The following is a 25465-nucleotide window of genomic DNA, read 5'->3' on the forward strand; positions in this document are numbered from 1 at the left end:
TTTCCATATTGCAGTTAGAAAAGTTTGATCTGGTGTCGAGGTAGTACCTAGGAATGCTATCTAGCATGACAAGAATAAGGATTCTTAAGGGCAAAGGTTACAATTGTCCCCAAGATTGAGGCCAGCAAAGGGCAAGTCAGTGTGGGACACCAAGCATCCATCTGTTCCAGGTGAAGCAATTTAAATATGAGGTAAGATAGTTATTAAATGCCAACAAAAGATAAATCAGAAGACAAATTTGCCAGGAGAAAAGCACTTAAAAGGATCTCGAACCCTGGCACGTATACAAAACCGCATTTGCAACACAAGAAAAATACAGACTTTTAAGCCTCTGTATAAAGCTTTGTGCTAATCTCAAGTGAGGTAACTGATTGAAACAGAAAGTAGTTTAATATCTGTTCATCAGTAATCTGTGTTCTTTAATGTACATGCATAGTGAATAGATAAGTATTTTTTAATCACAACAAACATACAGGGGCATAAAAATGCTGGTTTAAGAGACTGGTTTAATGTCATTTCAGTGGCAGCGAAAGGCACACAATGAATCAATGGCAGACTTGCGAATTGATTTTAGATCCCATTAGACTCGCTTTTTAACTGCTCAGCAATTCCTGGGATTGCTTTCAGGGACCAAAGATACACAATGGAATTAAAATGGCAGACTGGAACATAAAGATAAAATGAAAATGGAAAGTAGTCAATGGTTGTGGTTTGATTTCTGATAATTTGAAATAATATTCTTTTTCATCTATAAATGTATAAATCTTAAAGCTGTATTTGGGTAGTATTACCAAATATTCTATCATTTTTACAGAAGTAGATTTTAAATTACTAAAGAATAATACCAAAATATGCAAGGATAAAAATAATTGCATTCAATGAAAGTTGAATACCCATGGCATTCGATTTTTTAGCGCAATGATTAAAGGATGAACCTTCACATAAAGATATATTTCTCCAAATACATTTGTTCCTGCTGGAATTTCTAAAGATTCATAAGTACAAAATTAGAACAAAACATAGCCTTTGGAAAAAAAATGTAATATTTCAATATTCTTACAGCTAGGGATAGCTTGAAAAGGCCCATTTACATTAGAAATAATAAAGAGTATGACCATCTTCTGATATTTAATAATAATTTATGCTATATAAAATTAAGTATTTGCTGATTCTTAGAGTATAATTGGTTGATAATATACTGGTATTCAGACTTTTCTGTGTATTTGAAATATTACATGATCAAAATGTTAGGAAAAAGTAAAAGGACATGCTTCATTGCTAAACTTACTTTGAATGAGAGTTGGAAAACATTTATTTTTATTTTTATTTTAAGTACTCTATTTCAAAATATTTTTTATTAATGCTACAAATCCTAACTTTTTCCTTTTTGTAAAAAATATAGTTATATTTTTCTTTGATTGTAAAACAAGTTACTGCTCTTCTTCTTGTCCAGGTAGAAGTAAGAGTAGGTGGGTTTTATTTATCTTTGCTCAATCCCTAGAATTTCTACAGAGAGAATTAGTGGTAACAGAATAACTGTTTTGTGGGGTATCCTAGCACTAGTTTTATTAAAACACAACTCCCAGTTTATATTATTACCATAATCTTTTAGAGGACTCTGTGAGTTTGCCACTGCCAAGGAATTTTACCAAGGTGACATACACTATTTCAGCATGAAGAATTTAATGCTACTTTCAAGAAGGTTCTTGATAATGCAAATTGTATTGGATTTAACTTGAAATTCAAAGTTTTGAGTGTTTAGAACTAAGTATTAATAAGCACATCATATAGCATAATCTCAATGGGGTATAATATTGATGCCATTAGACAGGCCATTTGTTATGATGGGTATGAGGACAGATGATTTACTGGCTGTGTGATGTTATGTAACATGTTGAACCTCCCTGAGCCTTAGTTTCCTCAACTGAGAAACAGAGATAATGCTTCTTTCACAGAATTATTAAAATTAAATTATATAATTTTGATAAAGCTATCAACCATGCCAACAATAATAGCCTCTAATAGTAATAAAAGTAATAACAACAATCATGGGCAGTAGTTATAGCAGAAGATAAATTGAATAGAATAACCAGAGATTAATTAGGAATTGCATTTTCATTAAAAATTCACATAATTATTATAAGCTATAATGTAGTAAAGAAGTATAAATAAAGCATGGCTTAGTGATTCTTGATGTTAAAATTTACTGTTTCTAAGTGTTATATATTAAATCTTGTTTCTTTCTGTTCAGTTGCTTTTTGTTTTTTGAATTTTTTTTAAAGAAAAGTGCATTTGAATTACTTTCACATATACATTCCCCAAAATAGCATTTTCTTTATTTACGAGTATGGAGAAACTCTCCTTTGTGATATGCTATCAATGCAAAATTCACATAACTTTGCCTATAGTAGCTTAATGTTTTATGCACAAAATAAATGCAGCTTAACGCAGCTGATTTATAAGCTCAGGAGTTAAAATTAAATGTTTATGAACCACAATATGCTATAAAACAAGTTTGACTAATTCACAAAAGAATCGTAAACCCTTTTTTTTAATGAGGAGTTTAAACAGTGTCATCACCTCGGTTATATTTCATCTAATGGCTTATGAGATCTATTATTTAGATATCTTGATGTTTTCATTTGAGAATTGTAATTTTACGCAGCATCTTTCACTCAATATCAGAATAGGGTCTTATCATGTCACTACTGAACTTTTCCTATAGCCTCAAAAGAGGATGTTATGTATATGTCTATTAATTTTTCTCCCATATTTATGCCAGAAATATGTTTCAAAGTGAATCATGGCAATAGTGGTTTTGTCTGGCTGAAAACTTGCATGGTTCTTGACTAGCTTCCCTAAACTGAACTTGATCCTAACTTTCTCATCTCCTTTTTTGAAAAGCAGTAAACTCTATGCACACTAGGCTATTTGCCATTTCCCCGTTGGACTACAATCATTTATGTTTTTCTCCTTCCGTTCTCTGTTTCTATAGCCTATCTTCCAAATCTGTCAATATCTCATCCATTTCCAAATTCCAGTTCGAATAAGATGGCCTTTGTTTAGCTCATCAAGTGTTCCCTTATTTACACTCATCACTTTGTCCAAATGAGGTGTGCACCAAGTATTTCTTAAGTGTAAATCCAGGAGAAAAAAATCACTCCGACATAGTCCTCTAAACCAGAACTAATCATTTTACTTTTCTTTTCCTATTGTATGGTGCTGGAATTTCCTTTTAAAGATGCAGGTTCTGGATTCAGACATGAACTACCGAATAGCATGTTTGCCTCGGGTCTATTACAAAACAATCACGAAAAACCTTACTTTTCTCATTAGTAAAATTAGGATACTGAGAGTAGCTACCTCATCAGATTTTGTGATAATTAAGTAAAGTAATACTTTTAAAGTACAGGATATATATTCACCGTTCAATCAATATTAGTTATTGGGAGTATGATTTGTACTATTGCAGATGTCTTTACCAACACTGAAGTTAGATTTTTGTTTCTATGTGAGCCCTTTGAGGGAAGATATTTGTGTTTGTATTCCTTATAATTAATATTAGAAAATTAAGAAAAATTATTCCTAGGTTTTTATTAAAGCCATTCTTATACTACTGAATCATTCATGTGAATACAAATTGCTTCCAAGGTCTTCTGGGCATTGTTAATTGCAGTTGAGCAGTATTGTAGCCTCAAATCTGAAGAAACATAGATATGAATGTTAAGCCTCCATTATTTTCTAGTACTCTCTCAGATATATCTAATAAAACCTTTATTGCAGAAGGTTTGCTCATGATGCTTTTCTTTTTCACCTCAGTGCTGTTCTCATTACCTCATGCTGATTCTCATCCATGTCCCTGCTATTTCTATTTCCCCAGCTCTCATCCTGTAGGAGAATCATGGTGCAATGCTGAGATTGAACACAAAGATACAGCTAACTAATCAGACTGCTTCCCCATGGTACCCTATGATGTCATTTTTTTTTCTTTACAGTGCAATTGCATTTATATCAGTACAAACACATCTTAGCAATTTAGATTATGATATATCTTCTGACTTGTTATAATTGCATGTGTATGCTTTTACAGCAAGACTGTTAGATCCATAAGGTTAGGTCCTTTCCATATAAAAAGCTTTCATGAAATATCATGGATAACAAGAGGGGTTCCATAACTTTGGATACAAACAAAGCTATGACATCATTATCCTCCTTTTCACTGTTCCAGAGTAATAGTTATTTATTTTATCTTCTCTTGGAAATAAGGATTCTCTCCACATATTTGTATATTGGTGAATGTCAACTGACATTACGCAATATTTGAAGCTTTCACCATAAAATGATCTGAAAATTTACCATTATGTTAAAACCACTGTGCAACTATAACACAATGGTTTTCTCCTCCCACTCTCTTGAAGTTCAATTGTGCAACATGTCAGGTTTGCTGGGTTATACTCCAGTTAGTTCTAACCGCTAGATTTCATTCAGTTTTGGTGACAATGATGTTTTTAACGGGGTAAATGTAAAACAGTTTAAATAATATTATCATAAGCAACAATATTGGATTTCAACTATCAGATATTAATTTTTACACAAATGCTCATGTAGGTATGATGATCACCTGTCATTCTGCATTCTATCTTTGCTTTACCTTGTAGGACTCAGCTGTCCTATATGGGAGCTACTAGCCAAATGAAACTATTGAACATGTGAAATGAGACTAGCCTAAATTTAGTTGAGCTATAAGTCTCATAAAAACTCTAAATTTCAAAGGCAGTACAAAAATAATGTCAAAGTTATTAATAATTTTATATTGATTATATATTTAAATAATATTTTGGATACATTTAGTTAAAATAAATATATTACAAATAATCTCACTTGTGGTTATTTTTATTCCTTTTAATATAGCTACTAGAAAAACTAAAATTACATATGCAGCTAGCATTATACTGCCTTTGAACAGAGGTGTTCTAGAAAACCCTAACTTTGGTAGACTCTAATGGAAATTACAAAAATGAAGTTTTAAACAAGGGTGCTAGTCTAAGCCCTATCACCAATAAACTGTGTGAATTTGTGTTAGTGATATCAACTCATATGACTTATTTCAAGATGCTAATTTAGGATAAAAGTGTGACTATAAAAGTGTGCTTTTCTACTTATCTGCCTTAAGAGAGTTTCTTGACTTATTTTTTACAAATCATGGTAATGTTTCTATTATGAAATATGAGTTTTATTCCTTTTTTTAAACCACAAGCTATCTGGCTTTGGCTGTGGAAGACAATGATCTACACGTACTAACTGGATGAGACATTAATCCAGTAAGGAAAACAGCAGTATTAAAGCTATGCAGACCAAATGTGCTAAGTCTGGAGCAGCAGAGAGCCATCGGGACCCATAGACCAGGGCTACAAAATTAGGGCAAGGAGAGTATCCTCTGGTGTGAACACAGAGAAGGAGATTGCATTATCTCTCTCTCTCTCTTTTTTTTTTTTTTTTTTTTTAACAGAGTCTCACTCTTGTTGCCCGGTAGTGTGATCTTGGCTCACCGCAACCTCTGCCTCCCAGATTCAAGCAAGTAATTCTCCTGCCTCAGCCACCAGAGTAGCTGGCATTACAGATGCCTGCCACCACACCTGGCTATTTTTTGTATTTTTAGTAGAGATGGGGTTTCACCACGTTGGTCAGGCTGGTTTCGAACTCCTGACCTCAAATGATCTGCCCACCTCAGCTTCCCAAAGTGCTGGGATTACAGGCGTGAGTCACTGTGCCCGGCCTACACTATCTTTTTAAAAACACTTGTAAGGTGTCTTCTAGCATGCAGTCAGAGTTACCACATATTGTATGGGGGTTTTTTTGACAGTAACTAAGTATATGCTCTTTATATTTAAAATTAAGTACCAACAAAATTGGAAAAGAAATCCAATTAAAATTAGTTATAGCAATGCAACATGACAATGACATTGCTATGTATACTGAAAAGTAAATACAATTTTGCAGTGTGGACATAGTCCTAGTATCCAGAAGCTACAGTCATTACGGTTGGCAAATACACTTTCATGTGCTCTGGGATGATTTAATTCTCTCACCATTTTTCTCTATTTCAACCACAGCAAAATCTTCCTTCATACCATGCACTCTGGCCTTACTTTGGCCCTTAGTTGGCAGAATATAGCATTTGCATATCGAGTCAGGCTTTGTTTCTTTCTTATTAGCCCAATACAATTAAAGGAGCATTTTTGGCATTTAAATAATCATAAGCTTCAAGCAAATGCGGGCACTAAAATTTTAAATTAAAAAAAATTATGACTGTGGGATAGCCATCCAAATAATTAGAATGTGCTTATATCATTTTTTCACATTATTATCAGAATAAATCATCACAGTTAAAAACAAGACTGAGAGATAACTCACTGATGTCCATTTATTAGAAACACATTGCAAGAGGGGATGAAGGTATTCTGATTTCAGGAAATTCAGTCTAAGTTTGTTATGCTACTTTTCTTATATTTAAAAAAAAATAACAAATTTACTCCTTGTTTCTCATCTGCAGATTCAAGTTGTGTTTCCACTCTTAAACTTTGGTTTTAAAATGAAGTTATTTACACAAGGAGACAAAGAGGTAAAAAGTGAAAATAAAAATAAAACATAGAACTAGAGTTGAGAGGTAAAAGAAGGATCATGAAGCCTGGAGAATGAAAGAGAAGATGAAAAAGTACCAAACAGGTGAACAGGCAATGGGATTTAGTGTTATTCTTCATGTTTTTGTAAATTTAATATTTATAACAAATAAATGGAAGCTTTTATGAATAGAAATTTCCTCTTAAAGTCGATTATATGGGAAATATGTGTAAGGGAATCAATAAAAAGAGGACCCATATATGAGAAAGAGTAAGTAGGAGACAAATAACTCCAGTGACTGTCTCACCCCAGTAAATGTAAGAGCTTTGATCTGAACTAGGTATTAGTATACAAGGAATAGGAAAACATGTTTATGGTTAATATTAACTGTTTACGATGTAGTCCTTATCTGCATTGATTTCTGGTGAATAAAGAAGTCATTTAAAAATCAGATACTAGGCCGGGTGCGGTGGCTCACGCTTGTAATCCCAGCACTTTGGGAGGCCGAGGGGGGCGGATCACGAGGTCAGGAGATTGAGACCACGGTGAAACCCCGTCTCTACTAAAAAATACAAGAAATTAGCCGGGCGTGGTGGCGGGCGCCTGTAGTCCCAGCTACTCGGAGAGGCTGAGGCAGGAGAATGGCGTGAACCCGGGAGGCAGAGCTTGCAGTGAGCCGAGATTGCGCCACTGCACTCCAGCCTGGGCGACAGAGTGAGACTCCGTTTCAAAAAAAAAAAAAAAAAAATCAGATACTATAGTGCTCGCTTCGGCAGCACACATACTAAAAAATAAAGTACTATAGATAATATATTATTTTAATAGGTGATTGGGAATGGCATCATTGTACCAATATGGCCTTATAAAAACTGTTTAAATTTGTCCAAATACTTTACCTGGCAATAGGTATGCTATATGTGCTAAAACACAAAACTAAATATCCTTCAAGGCAAGAATTTAATGCTAACATTTCCATTTCTATCTGTCACTGTTTTTAGGGGATAAAAAGCTGTCAAGTATCATCAGTAAAAACCTTTACAATTGAACATACAAGAGGTACAGGATAAATGAATGTTAGTCTCATAACTATTGTGTTTATATATCAAATATTCAGGGAAATCAAGTCAAAATATAAAATGCTCAATTGAAATATTTTAATTAAGGGTGTGAAGGATGTTCATTTGGATTTTGGTATCTATTTTTTTAGCATTTTGAAATTTTTTTATTGTTTCAAATTATGACTTAGGTCACTTTACTCCCTCACTTAAGCACTAGTTCTATTAATTTTGAGAAATAGTCTTACTGATAATATTTAGAATTTATAACTTTAACAGTCCAAGCAAAAATACACTAGTGAGTTGTTATCTCAGAATTTATTAACTGCAAAGCTTCTCCTCAAGTACAAAGAGCAGATCATTTTAAAATTTAATTTTGAATATAAATGATGGTACTTTATTAAGCATAGTAACTTGTACAAGTCTATCTTCCAACATGATTCAAGTATTGAAAGATTAGGAAAGAAAAACCTAGAAACCACTATGGACTTAACTCTAATCACATTTGGCTCAGGTCCGTAGTGCAAATGAGGGATACGCTGCATCTGATGGAGACAATGAACAGTTGAGTTGCCAATGAATCTCGACTTTTCTCACTGAGGCTAGCATGCTACAAAATAAATATAGACTCCAATGTAAGATCTCAGAAAGACAATCCACCTACCCAAAAGCAACTCCTTGTTGTTTTCCCAAGATATCTGAATTTCTCAGCTCCAGTACCAATTCATAGAAATAAACTTGCTCTTCATTGGACTACATAGTATAATAAATTGAAAGAAGAAACTCAACTAGAATGGGTTAGATTAGATGTATAAATTAGTCGACAGAGCATTACCTAGTACTTAAATAACATTTTGGCCTGGGGGACTGTTACTAAGAGGATTGATTCAAAGTTTTGCATCAGAGCACACTCCTATTTCTAGTGGAAGGAAAGAACCAGCCAAAACATTTTATTTCATATATAGATATACTGGTTGTCATTGTGGAAATGACCTTAGAGATAGCCATTAAGCCTCATTGCATTTCTTAATGTCCCTTTGGTTCTATCATAAATCTCAATCACGACATTATGAGAGTATTTATGGAGTTAATACAATTCAGCTCTCATCTGGGCCTGCCTTATTTTTTTATTTTTTATTTTTTATTTTTAGATTTCCTGCCAGTAAGTAGAAAAGACCCATTTGGAATTTGAGAAAACATCCTGAGACGTCTTCGAAAATCTGTACTTCTCCTAAATTCATACTTTGTTTTATTAACAGATGTAAATTTGAAGGGGAAATACCATATACTGTAAGCCATTTGGGAATATTCTGCCTCTCAAGGATGACTCACGTTTTTCATTTCAATGGCATGGATGCTGAGAGCTTAAACTCCAAACTCATCTGTACTCTAACTCTAAATCATTTTTTCCATGAACTCTGCAAGCATTTTATGATAAACACACACATGTGTATGACGTATGTGACCTCACTGGCAGTTTTCTGCAGTGTCAAGTGTTATTGGAAGATACCCAAGAATTGATTGACACATATCTTACAGAACTGGAGTTAATTAATAGGTCTACTAATTCCCAAATGTACCACAGGAAAGAGAAAATCTGTTTAAGACAGCAATCAATGACATACTGTGTGTAGTCACGAGGCATTCATGATACAGCTAAAGTAGATTTTGGAATACGCTATTCAGGAGTGTAAATACAGTCAGGTGACACATAACATTTTGGTTAATGATGAATGTCATGTAGGATGGTAAGCCCCTAGGATTATAATGGATCTAAAAAATTCTTATTGCATAGTGACCTCATAGCCATTGGAAAGCCTTGTCTCTGTTTACATATGTTTAGATGAACAAATACTTATTATTATGCTACATATTGCCTACAATATTCAGGACAGTAACATGCTGTACAGGTTTATAGCCTTAGGAGCAATAGGCTCCACCATATAGCCTAGGTATATAGTAGGCTATCCCATCTAGGTTGGTGTAAGTACACTCTATGATTTTTGCACAACAGTAAAATAGCCTAAGGACATATTTCTCAGATTTTCTGTTGTTAAATGACGTATGACTGTATTGCTATTAAAATGCCTGAAGAGTAAAAGAGGTCTATTTTCATAACTAGAAGACGAAACTGAAGGTTATTTTGCAAACGGTTGTATTATTACTTTAAAGGAACTATTAATTTCCTCCTATAAGATCCAAAGCTATTAAATAAGGAAGTAAGCCCTGATTTCCTTCAAAGTGATGTTTTTACTTCTGGGACATTCTGCCATATAAGATGATAAGTCTATAATGTCATTTTCTGACAATGGAGTTTCAACATTCTTGAAAACAGAATGTAAGATGATAAGTTGTTTTAAAGGAAGAACACTGCAAAGAAAAAACTGAATGTTTAAATGTCCACAAAAGTCTTAATAAAAGCAACAAATGATGTCTTTTTTTCTGTGATAAAATTATTTATAATATGTCTAGACAAAATTTTAAAAGGAGACTCGTCTTTCATTATTTCACATTGCATGGGGCAGGTAAGAGCAAAGTACACACACAACATCTAAACTAGAATTTAGGAGAAAAATAGGTCCTTTATCTGAAAAGTTGTCCTTGAGAACAAAAGTTGATATATTCAAACTCTATGAGAGTTTATGAACTCTAAGCCAATAATCCTGGCCTCTGTTTCAATTGCTATTTTATTTCTCACTCTCCCGATCTTTCTATTACTGTCTTCTCCCAATAGTATGAAGTATACACTGTCTCTTTTTTGCAACTTCACCAACAGCGTAACAGTTTAAATCCAAACGTAGTGTTTCAAGTATAATATAGATGAATTTAAAGCAGATTCTCTCTTAAGGCAGCTTAAGCATTGAAAATTAAATTTGATGTAGTCTAGACAAGCTATATTGATAATATCTTTTCCAGAATTTCATAGATTGACTGTCTAGACTGCTTCCAATTCCCCAGGTAATTGCATAATCATCTTAATTCTGATCCCCTAAACAGTCTGGAACAGTATTTCACAATCTATAGTTATCATGCAAATCAAAATCACTGAGCTTCTGAAGGAGGACCTCTCTCAAAGGCTGTGAGTTTCAGAGTCTCAGGAAAATACTTGCATTTCAATCTCCCACCTCAGAATGCTCAGACGGGAAGCTTTATATATTGGCTATTTGGGTAGAGGAAATCCTGGTAAATGGCCTGGCTCCAGAACCTGTACCTCTTCATTTCCCCAGCTGCCCACCCATACAGCAGCAATGAGTAGTTGATGAGTGGAAGAGGAAATAGACTGTTAACTCTATTAAAATCTCAACTTCAAAAATCAACATTTCAGGAAAATGATAAAAATGCAAGAATAGCTTATGGCATTTTAATTTAAATGACCATCAACATCGTGTAAGCCTCACATTTAAAAAGGGGAAGTTAACAGAGGTGCAGAATCACCCTGCAGCCATGAGAACCCAGTGCCATAATTTACAATCTCTGATGAAGTGAGAAACATTTAAGAGGGCAAAGTGACAATTGCTAGCAAGCAAAACAGCAACACAGCTTTTAGGCTGTGATGCAGATTTAAAATGTAAAAATACAAAATGCAAGGTATAGTCTTGCATTTTAAAATATTTATAGTTTCTAATATTAATTGACTTTTTCAGCCACCATTATCCATTAGACAATGTTTAACTTTCACGACTGTATGAGGTACAGACCATTTTCCTTACAAATTTCTAGCTTAGAAACTTAGATATAGGAGGTAAATAATTTGCACCAGATTAAACAGCTAGTACCAAGCTGAGGTTGAATGCCAGTCCTGCAGTCTGAGGCTAGAGGATATGCTTTTAACAATGATGGGATTAAAACTCCTTGAGTTTCTACAGGGGAAAAAAAAAAAAAGGCAATGGGTCATACTGTGCTAGGAGCAGTGGAAGGCAGTTAGAGGTAATAAGTCAACCTTGCATTTAAAATATACATACACTGAGAATCAAAAGATTGTTTTTAGTTTGTGTTGCATGTTATGAGACAGAGTCTCAGAGAAGTTAAATAATATTTCCAGTGCTCCACAGCTAGTAAGTTGTAGAGCAAGATCTGAAGCTAGACGTGACACCAAAGTCCAGGTCCTTTCTGCTAATTTGTGCTAAAGGTTCAGCATTCCTGCTGGGTACCGTGGCTCACGCCTGTAATCCGAGCACTTTGGGAGGCTGAGGTGGGTGGATTGCCTGAGCTCAGGAGTTCGAGACCAGCCTGAGCAACATGGTGAAACCCAGTCTCTACTAAAATACAAAAACTTAGCCGGGCATGTCGGCTTGCACCTGTGATCCCAGCTACTTGGGAGGTTGAGACAGGAGAATTGCTTGAACCTGGGAGGCAGAGGTTGCAGTGAGCCAAGATTGTGCCACTGCACTCTAGCCTGGGCAACAGAGTAAGACTCCATACTCACAAAAAAAAAAAAGGTCAGCATTTCTGATTCCATTGCCAATCATGTAGAACATAATTCCTGACGCATGTAAAAAGTGCAATATCATGCAGAGGGAGTTCTCTAGAGCTACCTTCAGAATATAGAAAAGTGAGACAATCACCTTGGGCCCAAGTTTTAGGACAACTGATGTATTACAATAGGAACTGGTTGAGAAGACAGCAAAAAGACAGTGACTAAATCAGGTGCTAAAACAAATTATGTGTACAAAGTCTCCAGCACCATGTGCATAAATTTATCCCTAATTTAATCAATGTAAAACAAGCAACTTCACTAGAATTGCCTGTCCTAAAGTTACTTTTTGCTTAAAATTCTTCAGTCTGTCAGCATAAATACTATACATATGGATTTATAAAAAAGAGAAGAAGGAAGGATGTGGTTGGGGAAATAGGATGATGAGGAGTGACTGGCAACTGGTGAGATCTTGGGAATGTGTCTTCCCTGGTTCATCAAGAAGAAAAAATAATTGTGTTTAGTCTAGAAACCGCATAATCTCTAAAGGTGCTTTCTTATACAAAGAAGATATAACACAAACTGTTTTGATTTCTAATTCATTTGAGTCAAAAGACATATTTGTATCACTTTGGGACACTTTATGAAATTTAGGGAGAGAGTCTAAAGTTTAAGTTATAAAGAAGTAACTACCAGGTCAATTTTATTTTACCTTTAGGATATCAGAAATATTTCAAGAATAAGTCCTTTATTTGTTGAGTATTTCTGAATTCCAGTTTTGAAGAAAATTCTGTCACCAATGATTTTGTCACCACGTGAACACTTTTGTTCCTCTTAGGATTTTGTGCCAAAAATTACAAGAGGGTTTATAATTGAAGGCTATTGATAAGCCAAATTCACCAAACTGCTTTCAATGTTAGCAACTTTTTCTTTATCTTGATTTTTACTTAAATGTACATAATTTCCTCACTAAAACATCTTTACAAGGAATAGACAGATTTTCTTAAAAAACGTATTTTTTTCTTTTCCATACCACCAAATTAACAACCAAAAATATACAATCAAATCTTAGCCAAGCAAGAATACAAATGTGAATAATGTGAGTCAAACTTGAGATCAGATCATTGTGCAAATGTATGGTATCCTATCTTAATCCCTAGGCAGAAGAAAACAACTGGGTGGCAGACACTTCTGGCTGAGGACGGAAATGGAGGAGAAGGCTGGCAATATACAAATGAAGGAGAAAACACCACACATTCAGCCTGCTGACATCTGCTGCACATGCAAAATGGATTGGACTCTGTAATCCAGGGTGAAAACAAATGCTTTCTTCCTTCCTTCCTCCTGCTCCCTAGTTTTTGTTGAGTGATGTTCTCATTCTTTTTGCATTCACAGATTAAAATTAATAACAGCATCTGAATTTGAAGTAGGTCCCACTGAATAGTGAACCAGAAGCAAAATGAACTGAAGAAATTAGTAATGAAGCATTTTGAATAGAAAGGGGTCATGGACAAATACAATTTTTTAAAAGCCAGCTTTACCTCAGGATGATGTCCAATTTCAATGTAGGTGCAAATTGGATGAAAAGCCCCCGTTCCACAGGCGTACAAGTGAGTCTGATTATATGCCTTAAGTACCTTGATGAAATTAGCACATTCTTTCTGTAAGACAAAAGGAAAACCAAAGAGTTTCAGCAATCAGCATGACTGAGGTATCCTCTAGGGTGCTAGGCATGCTGGAACAGATTTGTCTTTTGTTTTCTTTTTTTTTTTTTTGGCATCCCTTTCACAACATCTTAAGGACTTATTTATTATTCTATTGTTTTGCTTATATTATAATATGCATTAAAATATAGAGTTTTTTACTCTGGTGAGAACAATTATTTTATGCCCTTCCATCAGTCTTCCATTAAAACTACTTTTAATTTATTTATACAAAAGTGGGAAAAAAATTTGGACAATCAATAATCACAGGTGATTTTTCCAGAAATGAGGAGAGCACCAAATTACTTGATTAACTAATGAATTAATCAAACAAAATGATGGCGAAAATTTACTTGCAAAAATCAGTTTTCAGTTCCATTTTAGGAAAAGAAAACAAAAATATAACATAATATGACCCTCTAATAAACATAAAGTTTAAACATCATTAGTAACCTATTTTGGAAATATCCAAATGAGTATTCACATGGTAAATAATAAAAACCGCATTCAAAATGATTTTGTTAAAGGCTATAGACTTTCTTATCTACTTTTTTTTTTCTATAAACATTTGGAATTAAGAACCAAATATGTAACTATAAATGCAGTTAAGGATCAAATGTGGACAACAGTACAAGCAAGGCAGGCACACATGACAGGACTGGGTTGTTCCTGGCACTTCTAAGTGTGTCACACTCCCAAAGTCATTCTCTATGACTTGCTACTTTTCAAGCGAAAGCTCAGAGTACTTTATGAAGTCAGTTGGAGCTTACAACTGAGGTGGTAAAATTATTTGAGTACATTTCCAAATGACATCTGTATTCTATATTTGCGGCTGATTATTTTTATCTTAATTCCATTGCCCCCATGAAATAAGGATCAGGCAACCAAATTTAAGCAGATTAATTGATATTTAAATTCAAACGATTGCTGTCTATTATCACTTATTTTTCTAGGATGAAACTTGATGATGACCCTAAAATACATTGCCCTAAAAATGAGTGTGGCCTATTTAAAATTCGAAAGTTTCTAGTTATGACTCCTCTCTCATGCTTTCCTAACACATGCTGAGTACTTTGGGGGTAACTAAAATAAACATAATTTCTTCCACTGTTTTGCTACACAGATCCTAAGTCTTTCTTTTGTCTGGTAAGACATTACAATGTATAAAATTACTCTCTGAAATAAATTGATCTTGCAAGTTGTTATGAGGAAAAATTTCCTAGCTTAAAAGGTATGTGGATCTCATCCATGTTTCACTTTAAATAGGGTACCTCTCAGGTAAAACTATGAAACAGATATAACTTAACTTCCACTACTCTTAGCAACAAGCTCTCCATTCTGTAAGTCTCTCCTCCTTCCCCAAGAGAATAGGGCATGAAGGCTTGGGCAGAGGAAAGAGGTTGTAGAAAGGGAAACATCTGATAAACTCATTTACAAACCAGGCATTCATGAGCCTTTCCCAAAGGATTTATCTGTGTTCTTAAAAAAAATTCAGTCATTTGCAAAGAAGCCATTTTCAGGAAAATGTTTACTTTGAAACACGTAGGTGGCCACATACTCTGCTTTTATATAAAGATAATCATCTCTGATTGTGGGCTCAATATTATAGTATTCAAGATTAGAAATAACCAGTTCCAGCACCATATGCTGAAACCAAGAAATTGGCTGTGTACATATTGGTAAGCAAACAGATATTCTAATAAATAATAGTGGTAGACCCAGATGGATGTCTTTTTCATTCTAGAAAAGAACAGGATTTCAGTTTGCATGCCATGCCTTTAAAGATATGCATGCAATTTTTTCCACAAACCCCAATTTTTTAGTCCTATCAGTATCACCTAAGTGCCTCCTTAGAAATATGACAGTGAACTCACTTCTCCATAATAAAAAAGGAAAAACATATTTTACCAGTAAGAAGACATGTGAACAAAACAAACGTTCATGTCACCTCTGCAACTGTTATGAATCATAATGTCACAGAATTTGTGGGCTCTTTATCTCTTATAGATTGAATAACTGATTAGCAATTTATAGTGACTACATCTGTCCTTCCAAGGAAACTAGCAGATTGTAATTAATGACTGAAAAACTCTCAGGGTTCTTGCTAACTATGATATTGGGCTCCATTGAATATCATAATTTTAATTTGTTCTCTATTAACTACTAAAGAGGAACCACTATAATATGACAACAATTCCCCTACAGAGCTGTTGGAACAAAATCAATCACAGGACCATAGCTGTGAAACCTGGCAAAGGGTTCTACCTAGAGTGCTGATAACAGGAATCTGTCTGTGTTACAAAGCAACTAGACCCACCCTATTGGCCTAAGGCCTGGAATGATTCCCTTCATTTCCCCCACTGAACTCTCCCAGTTGGCAGCAGGTTGTACTGTTACCATGCCCTGGGGGCAAGCTCAAAATTATTTTGGAAGTGAAGGTTGATGCAAATAGAATGGAGAGAAATTTCTTGGGCTTAGAGGATATAAAGATGCTTGAAATGAAACAAAGGAATGGAAGGAAATACTTTCAAATTTGGTTAAAAATAGCTGAGAGGAGACTCATCAGAAACAATGGAGGAGGAAAGTGCATTAAAAGAACTGGACAGAGAAGAAGCAAAAACTTGACAGAGACATTGTTAGTAAGGATTTGTTCTTAACAGAAAACCTACATAAAAGAGTATCAATCCTGTCATTCATTTGCCTTCATTCTCTAGCTTGTTGCTGCCAAGGTTTTCGAGTGTTCCAAAACAGGATATTCATTTTATTTGGAAGCAGCTCGGACATTCCTCTAAAAAAGAAGGAAGCGTGGCAGAAAAAGGAAACACACTTCACACATTTCTGCTCTAGGGAGACAGAAGAAGAGTGTTTCTGACCTTTTCTTGAACCATGACGATTCTTAAAACTCAGAATGTAATGTACTTTTTGGCCTTAAACTACTGCACTGCTTTGCTCAGCACTGGAGGATTTACAATGTAATAAAGAGAGTGGAATCAGTTCAAAATGAATTCATTTTTCAAGCCTTGATCCTTTTTGGAATTTAAGTTGATGAACACAGACAAGTTTAGCAACAAGTTGGCAGTTGGCTTCCCAAGAGTCAGGCAACCATACTGACCTCTTATTTTACTGAAATGTTCTCCAGAGCAACAGTGTTATAGATTGTTAGCTAGAAATAAAAGTAAGGGCAGTTATAAAACAGTAAAATCCAAGGCCACACCTGAGGAGTAATGATTCATCACCCTTAGTGACAAACCACTTACCCTTATTTTTTAAGGGGCTCTTGTCTTTTCAGATCAAATGGATAGAGGAATTATGTATAAAGATATTACCTGGAGAAATAAATCCCCTAGAAAAAGATACAGGAGCCAAAAGCACAGTGATTCAAAAACAAACATTGCAGATATGAAGCACTGATTAGACTGTGTTACACAGACTTCTCCTGGACGGTTACAAAAATAAAGTCCATCCATCTGTCAAAACAACTGCTCCATGCATGAAAATTAAAACAGAATTGAGGTGTTTTTAACTAACTTCCGATAATTATACTTTCTACAAAAGAATATGATTTACCTCCAATTCCAATTACCTCCTTGCATGTTCTTAAATTCTGGATGGAGCAGTTAAATTTTACTCTAAGCAAGCGAAGAGAAAAGGAGAGAAGACTTGTGAACATGAACAATCTCTATTCAAATATATTCAGTTCATGATTAAATCAAACAACTTGTTCTGGCTCAACTATAAATCAGTCCAAAATGAATGGGTAGCATATAACATTGACTCAGGTCAGTGAGAATTCATGTAAAAAGAAGAAAAATAATGCTTCCATCCCATCGATAGTTTATGTAGAAATATTTTGGTGCATAATCTAGCAGCTGGGAAAGCAAAGGAAACCTTTTCCTATCATGATGGGTGGATACATTTCTGCCTGAAAACCCATTAATAAGCTTAATTCCTGAAGTTAATCTGTTGACTTTCTTTTTCTCTGGTCAATTTATTTGGCAAGCTAGCTGAATACTGGAATCTTCGTGCCAAAGCAGTAATCCGTGAGATTGTTCCTGTCACTCACTTTATCCCTTCCTCTATTTAAGCTTTTCCGCACTTATCTGGCAATAATGTTTAGTCTTTTTTTTTTTTCTTTTAACATTGTGCTATTACAGCTGTAATCCGATCATCCATAATTGTGTCTAATACTTCACTATTCACTAAAGGAGGTTAGAAATCTCTTCTCCAAAGAGGCTTATCTAATAAAACTAAAATATAAACCATGTTATAATTATAATATTAGCCTTCTAATGTTGAATTTGTGACTTGGAATTTTTCAACATTCGTCTTTTTAAGTAGTGAATAGACAGTTCTGTCCATTTTGGGAGGCATTTTTACCTTCAGTATTTAGAATATGCCATAATAAAACGAATTGAATTTTCCACATCAATGCTTTTATATTTTTTAGAGATTTGAAATAATTCTGACGCAACTAACACAACAAAGTTACCATTATTATATAGCCAGTTATTTTGGTATGTAAGCATATTCATATTAATTGAACTATATCACCATTAAACCTATGATAACTGAAAAACAACTTTTAAAGTGGCTTGAATTATATGATTAAACTAAATGAAGACTCTCTGTACAAGGCTCCCAAATTATTTTACTTAAATGCTCATTGCAGTTAAGTGCCCAATTTGACTGCTCTTTCCCCTCCAGATTGACTATTTGTTTTGAAGTTCTAGAAATATTGGTCAAGATTCTATAAACATTTTTCTTTCAAATTACTTGAAACCTTCAAACATGTTCAAAATGATTATATACATAGGCACTATAGACCATGCTATTAGCAAAAGCTGACCGCTGTGATTTTCTTTTATTTAAAGGAGTTCAAAAAATTCACTTTGAAATTCTGTGTGGACCATAGAAGCTTATGATATCTATTTTTAGGCTTATGTTTTCTTTTATATTATACTATCACTCTGATTCATCAGGATGTGTGCCATTCATTTGCATGATTTGATTGTGGGCCATTATATGTACCTAGCATAACCTTTCTTCATCTCATATTGCAATAAATGCAGACAATTAAAAATATTCTGGGAAATCTACATAAATATGTTTCCTACCGAACCAGGAAAATTACGAAGTACTAACAATCCTCACCCTGATTTCAAAAATGATATTCTGTGGTTTCCAATTTTATGCAAGGTGCAGAATATTTAGTGTTCATGCCTTAATGCAACCAAGTCATTAGTTTACATGAAGTAAGGAGAGTTACAATGTAAAGGAATTTATTGTGGACAAAATTATTTGGCATATTTAATTCAAACATTCATGCCTTTACCATAATAGAAATCATTACACATAAAAGAGAGATGAACTACATCTTTAATTGCACGTGAGATGTAGCCTTAGGGAAAGACAGAAAAACTGAGCCCATATTTTAGAGGAATGCTTGATTTCATTCACATCTACCTCCTTTCTACCCCGTCTTGCCTGACATCAAAAATTAATTTTTGTTGGAGTCTTTAATGTCCAAAGTACTAAAGTCTGTTTTATAGTTATAATATAAAATATTATCTTAATATATCTTATAATAATTGAAGACCCTCATCAAGTTTAGTGTTTGTGATATAGACACTGATGTATCACTTATTCAAATGCAAGTGCCTGTGGCATATTTCACATGTATACTCTTTTCCTTTTCTTTCTTTTTTTCATGACCAAGTTTAGTTGCTTTAAAAGGAGATTAAAAAGTAGAACATTCGGAAAGAAAGAACTTTTACAATACAAAAAGGTTTGAAAAGAAGTCAAATGCCCATAGGGTAAATGAAATATCAAACCAGAGTTGTGAGACTCTGTTATAAGCTGAACTCCATTTTCTCAAAATTTATACCTTGAAGCTCTAATCTCTACCATCTGGGAATATCACTCTATTTGGGGATTAGGGTCTTTAAGGAGGTGACCAAGTTAAAATGAGGCCCTTAGCATAGACCCTAATCCAAACTGGCTGGTGTCTTTATAAGAAGAAGAAACTTGGACACATAAGGAGACATCAGGGGCATGAGTGCACAGAGGAAGGGCCATGTGAAGAGGCAGCAAGAGGACAGTCACCTGAAAGCCAAGGAGAGGAGGCTCAGAGGAATTCAACCCTGCTTACATCTTGAACTTGGACTTCTACTCTCCAGAATTAAAACATAAATTTCTGCTGTTTTGGCCACCCAGTCTGTGCCACTTCATTATGGTAGCCTTAATGGAGTAATACAAACATTAAAAAGAAAGTGGGTAATTGGAGGCAACCTGATGCTTGGTCAAAAGATACTTAAATTTACCATTGCTTAAAATATTTTCACCATCAGAACATCTATGGTAACAGAATTTTGACACCTGTCAGCCAACTTTGGATCTTCTGCTTTGTACAGAATTAGATATTAAAAAGGAAATTTTACAAATTTCATTTTTTTCTGGCACAATTTTACTATTTCTTCAAATATCGTCCATATATCATAATCTTCCCAAATATGCACATATATGTGGATATTTGTATGCAAACCGTATATATCAACTTGTAGAAATAATTTATGCACACATTTAAATTTCAGAAATTTGGAATTTTTAAACTCATTTATGTTTATTGATACATAGTAAAGATGTTACTTATTGAAGGATAATTACATTTGAAAAGGCATTCTCAAAAACTTTAAGAAAAAACATGTAGGGCAAAATGAACAATTTCATAATGGTAAAACAGAAATGGAGGTAGTTACTTGTATCTCAGTCTTACAATTTAGAGCAGGGGTCCCCAACCCCCAGGCAGGCTGGTACCAGTCAGCGGCCTGTTAAGAACAGGCTGCACAGCAGGAGGTGAGCAGCAGGCCGGCCAGCACTACTGCCTGAGCTCCACCTTCTGTCTGATCAGCTGCCGCATTAGATTCTCATAGGAGCGTGACCACTTTTATGAACTGCGCATACAAGGGATCTAGGCTGAGGTCTCCTTGTGAGAATCTAATTAATATCTGATGATCTTTGGTGGAACAGTTTCGTCCCAAAATCATCCCCTTGTTGGCCCGTGGAAAAATTGTCTTCCACGAAACCATTCCCCGGTGCCAAAAAGATTGGGGAACCACTGCTTTAAAGTCAGTTAGACATGGGTTAAAATTACTCAGGCATTTTCCATTTGCTGTGTGACTGTAACAAAGTTACTTAGAATCTCTGAGCCTGAGTCTCCTCAACTAAAAATGAGATTAATGATATATTCATGTAAATTACTTAACATAATGACTAGCACTTATTAATTGATAGGTAACTGGTTATCCAATTCTTAAAATAATTAAACTTCACTATTGTTTGGATATTTCTATGACTGCTTAACTCTCACACTCTTCTACATATTATGCCATTTCACAAATTATGACAAGAGCTCCATTATGAACAGTTCATTCTTTATAAGGATGTAGTTAACAGAGTTTAAGCCTATATTTGGCGCTAAACAGAGATAGATTTAACAAAATTGGTTTTGAGTATTACTCTATGCCCATTTCTGCTACCAAGGGCAATTGCATTTTCTTCAATAGAATTTCTATGAAATCCTAGTCCTCTGGCAGTGAAGACTTATAAATTATCATCACTCTTGTTATCAAAGCAGTAAAATTGCCATGATTCATTGTCTCAATACAACAGCAAATACAGCATGCGTTAGTCAATAGCTGTGGCAGAATTGTACTGTGCCAACTGAAATAAGCTGGAAAAATATTTCCTCAAATTCCCTTTTCTATAGGTTGGTTTAGGCTGGCTATCAACAAAATCTGCATGAGATTTGGGAGGTATAAATTAAGCTGCAACCATTACACTCCCCAGGTTGTTCTGACCTGCTGGCCGCGTTGTTAGTGTGGGGCAGTACCTGGGCCTCCAGGTCCTCTGGCTTCCACCAAATCTCATTTGCTAGTTTCTACAAGACTGAGTCCTGGTACTTGTATAGCTCCAGGACAAAAGGCATCAGTTTCTTCTTTAAGTCACCCAAATCGACCCAAAGAAAGTTAGAGGTAGTAAAAGACACTATGGTCCTAGTTTGTGCTTGTGGGTCTCAGTTGACCTTGCTCTTCCTACTTCATGTCCGGCTTTTCTTCCATAAACATGAACAACTGTAGTTACCTACAACAACTTCACGCCCACTACCTGTCTCAGGCAGTAGCCTTGCATAGAATTCTTCACCAGCTCTCATGATTGCATAAGGTCTAATTCCCATAATAAAACTTTTTCCATAGCAATCACACAGTTGGTCTCTGATAAAATCACGATGAAAGGATGTATCTTACAGCCATAGACTAGCTCATTGTGATATGTAATATAAAGGGAACATAAATTTGGCCTATTTAAAAATACACACATGCTTGTTGTAAGAACTAATGACTAAAGGTCATGAGTTAACAATTTTATTTACTTGTAAATATGAATGATTTCTGCTTTTTAAGTGCATATTAAATTCTATAATCAATAAGTTATATTAATTTTGGTATCATTTCAAGCACAATACTAAAAAACCTGTCTTTTAGCATTGAATACATATGGCATAAACACATGCACACATGTATGCATACATAATAGTTACATTTAACACCATGTATAGCATGGATAGTACAGTATATTTTGCACCTAATTTGAATGGAATAGTGAGAAGCTTCAGGAATTTTCTGCTCTTAAAGCCAAAGGCCAAGATTCTGCATCTCTAGAAATAGTGTCAAGTTTTCAGAGCTACCATAATTTTGCAGTCTGTTTTCCTTGCTACCAACTAAAAAGGCTAAAAGGAAGTAGATGTATATTAAAATTAAATGGCAGAACTTTGGGAAAGTTTCATGATGTCCTGTGGACATAAGAAGCTGATGATTTTTATTGTTATTGCACAAATGATTTTTATGTTTCTAAGTCAAGTAAAAGGAAAATAGTCAAAAGTTGGTGATGGACTATTTGTCTTGAGACATAACACGTCTAAGTAAAATATTATCAGAGTCCATGTTAAATACAAGATATGATGGACAGTGTACTCTCAGAAATGAGTAGAAATCCACTTATGAAGATTATCAAACACATATAGAAGAATACTAAACACAAGTATTAGAAACTATGTGTCAGTGGGACTTGGATCAACTTGCTAAATATGAGGTAAGAAGATATTGGCCAAAATTTTTTTCCTGAAGGAACTGCTCAAATCATAATAAACCTTCTAGAGTATAAAATACTTACTGTACTCTAAAAGTATGTACACTGATGCATGGATGAATTATAGTGTCCAGTCAAATCTAAATAATAATTTGTTAACCAATGCCAAATATTTTGTCTTCATTTCAGCCACTTAAGGACGCAATTGAAATTTCCACTAAAAAAGGAACACAAATCAAAATCTCCAAATCTTCTGAAAGATTTTTATAAAATGTCTCTATTTCAAATGCTAGCCTTACTTTACAAAAAAAAAATTAAAATGCATTTAAATTTTAATCCTGACCCTAAAAGATTTCCAAAAATGTAAGTTTATCTGGTTCATGGCAATTCGAACGTAATTAATACCAACCTATTTGGCTGTATTAGTAAAATGTATTAATTCAAAATATGAATACTACCTAATTTCTGAAATAAACTTAATGGCAAAGTTTTATTTGCCATATATATTTTACCTTATATGCAAAATTTGCTTGTTTAATTATTTGAAAAGAAATATGGACTTATAACCAAATATGAGTCACTTAAACGAGTTAATATACTAAATGCATTTAGATCAATACCAGGTATAAAGCAAGCTCTCCATAACTGTTGGATATTATTATACTGCTTCTGAAGGCTATAGTTAAACTGTAATTATTCAGTTCAGCGTACCAGGTATTTACCCACAAACAGATATATACGTACACAGGTACATACCTATGAAAATCTATGCTCATAAGATAAGGCATTTACTGGCATTCATCGAAAATCAGTTATCTGTACAACTGAAGTGCCATCAAAATTCTTGATGAAAATCATATTTAAAATGGATAAACTGACCATATTCTTTCATTTGTAAGATTATGCAGTGTCCACATAAAATTGTAATCGATATTTTCAAAAATTATAAAGTGTCTGGGGTTTTACCCTATTTGTAAGATAACAAGTTAGCCTACCAGGCTTTCATGAATACTAACAAAAGATTTATGACTCAGGGTTCAGAGGTAAAGGACTTTATTACTCACAAAAATAGTACTAGCCAGAGTATTAGAATTTCTTGTGCTATTTCCACTGGGCATTGGGAAGAGGGTCAGGTAATACCTATACATGTGGTGAGTTGCATTATAGGAGAGGAAATCTGGATGAGAAAACCTAAATATTTTATAATAGGTATAGCATGCTGACCTTTAGATATTGATGGAGATGTTATGTTTATTGCACCGGACAGTGAGCATATCTGCCCTTTGCTCCAGAGGGAGACACTCTCTGTTTCCCCAGACCATTTGCAAACCAGCCTTCTACTTCAGAGGAAGACACTATCGTAACTCTATAAACAGCTTTTTCTTTTTTTAAACTTAATAAAACAATTTTTTCATTATACTTTAAGTTCTAGGGTATATGTGCACAATGTGCAGGTTTGTTACATATGTCTACATGTGCCATGTTGGTGTGCTGCACCGTTAACTGGTCATTTACAATTAAGTATATCTCCTAATGCTATCCCTCCCCCCTCCCCAACCCCACGACAGGACCCAGTGTGTGATGTTTTCCCACCCTGTGTCCAAGTGTTCTCATTGTTCAGTTCCCACCTATGAGTGAGAACATGCAGTCTTTGGTTTTCTGTCCTTGCAATAGTTTACTCAGAATGATGGTTTCCAGCTTCATCCATGTCCCTACAAAGGACATAAACTCATCATTTTTCATGGCTGCATAGTATTCCATGGTGTATATGTGCCACATTTCCTTAATCTAGTCTATCATTGATGGATATTTGGGTTGGTTCCAACTCTTTGATATTGTGAATAGTGCCTCAATAAACATACATGTGCATGTGTCTTTATAGCAGCATGATTTATAATCCTTTGGGTTTATACCCAGTAATGACATAGCTGGGTCAAATGGTATTTCTAGTTCTAGATCCTTGAGGAATCGCCACACTGACTTCCACAATGGTTGAACTAGTTTACAGTCCCACCAACAGTGTAAAAGTGTACCTATTTCTCCACACCTACCCATCTGACAAAGGGCTAATATCCAGAATCTAAAAAGAACTTAAATTTACAAGGAAAAAGTCAAACAACCCCATCAAAAAGTGGGCGAAGGACATGAACAGACACTTCTTAAAGGAAGACGTTTATGTAGTCAACAGACACATGAAAAAACACTCATCATCACTGGCCATCAGAGAAATGCAAATCAAAACCACAATGAGATACCATCTCACACCAGTTAGAATGACGATCATTAAAAAGTCATAAAGAGCTTTTTTAAAAAAGCGTGCCAAAAGGTAGTCAGGGCCTCTACTCATAAGATGTGAGAAGTGTGAAGACCCATGAAAAACTATATTCCAACAATTATACATGAGGATTTTGAAATTTGGTGTAATTTTATTATTTGATAGCCTCCCAAATTAGAAGGTAATTCTAATCATCCACTTAATACAGCTTTATTATGTCTCGATATGCCTAAAATAAAATTTAAAAAATTAA

General features: G+C 34.6%; 1 protein-coding gene across 1 annotated transcript in view; it reads right to left on the minus strand.

Moving 5' to 3' along the window:
- SEMA3A (semaphorin 3A) overlaps positions 1-25465 on the minus strand; it is a 226570-nt gene that overhangs the window by 128397 nt on the left and 72708 nt on the right. The window contains exon 4 of the mRNA XM_030822017.1: positions 13632-13751. Within this exon, the coding sequence (XP_030677877.1) occupies positions 13632-13751 (120 nt within the window). The remainder of the gene's footprint in view (positions 1-13631; positions 13752-25465) is intronic.

The sequence above is a fragment of the Nomascus leucogenys genome, chromosome 11, assembly GCF_006542625.1.
Source record: "Nomascus leucogenys isolate Asia chromosome 11, Asia_NLE_v1, whole genome shotgun sequence".
Classification (NCBI taxonomy): Eukaryota; Metazoa; Chordata; class Mammalia; order Primates; family Hylobatidae; genus Nomascus; species Nomascus leucogenys.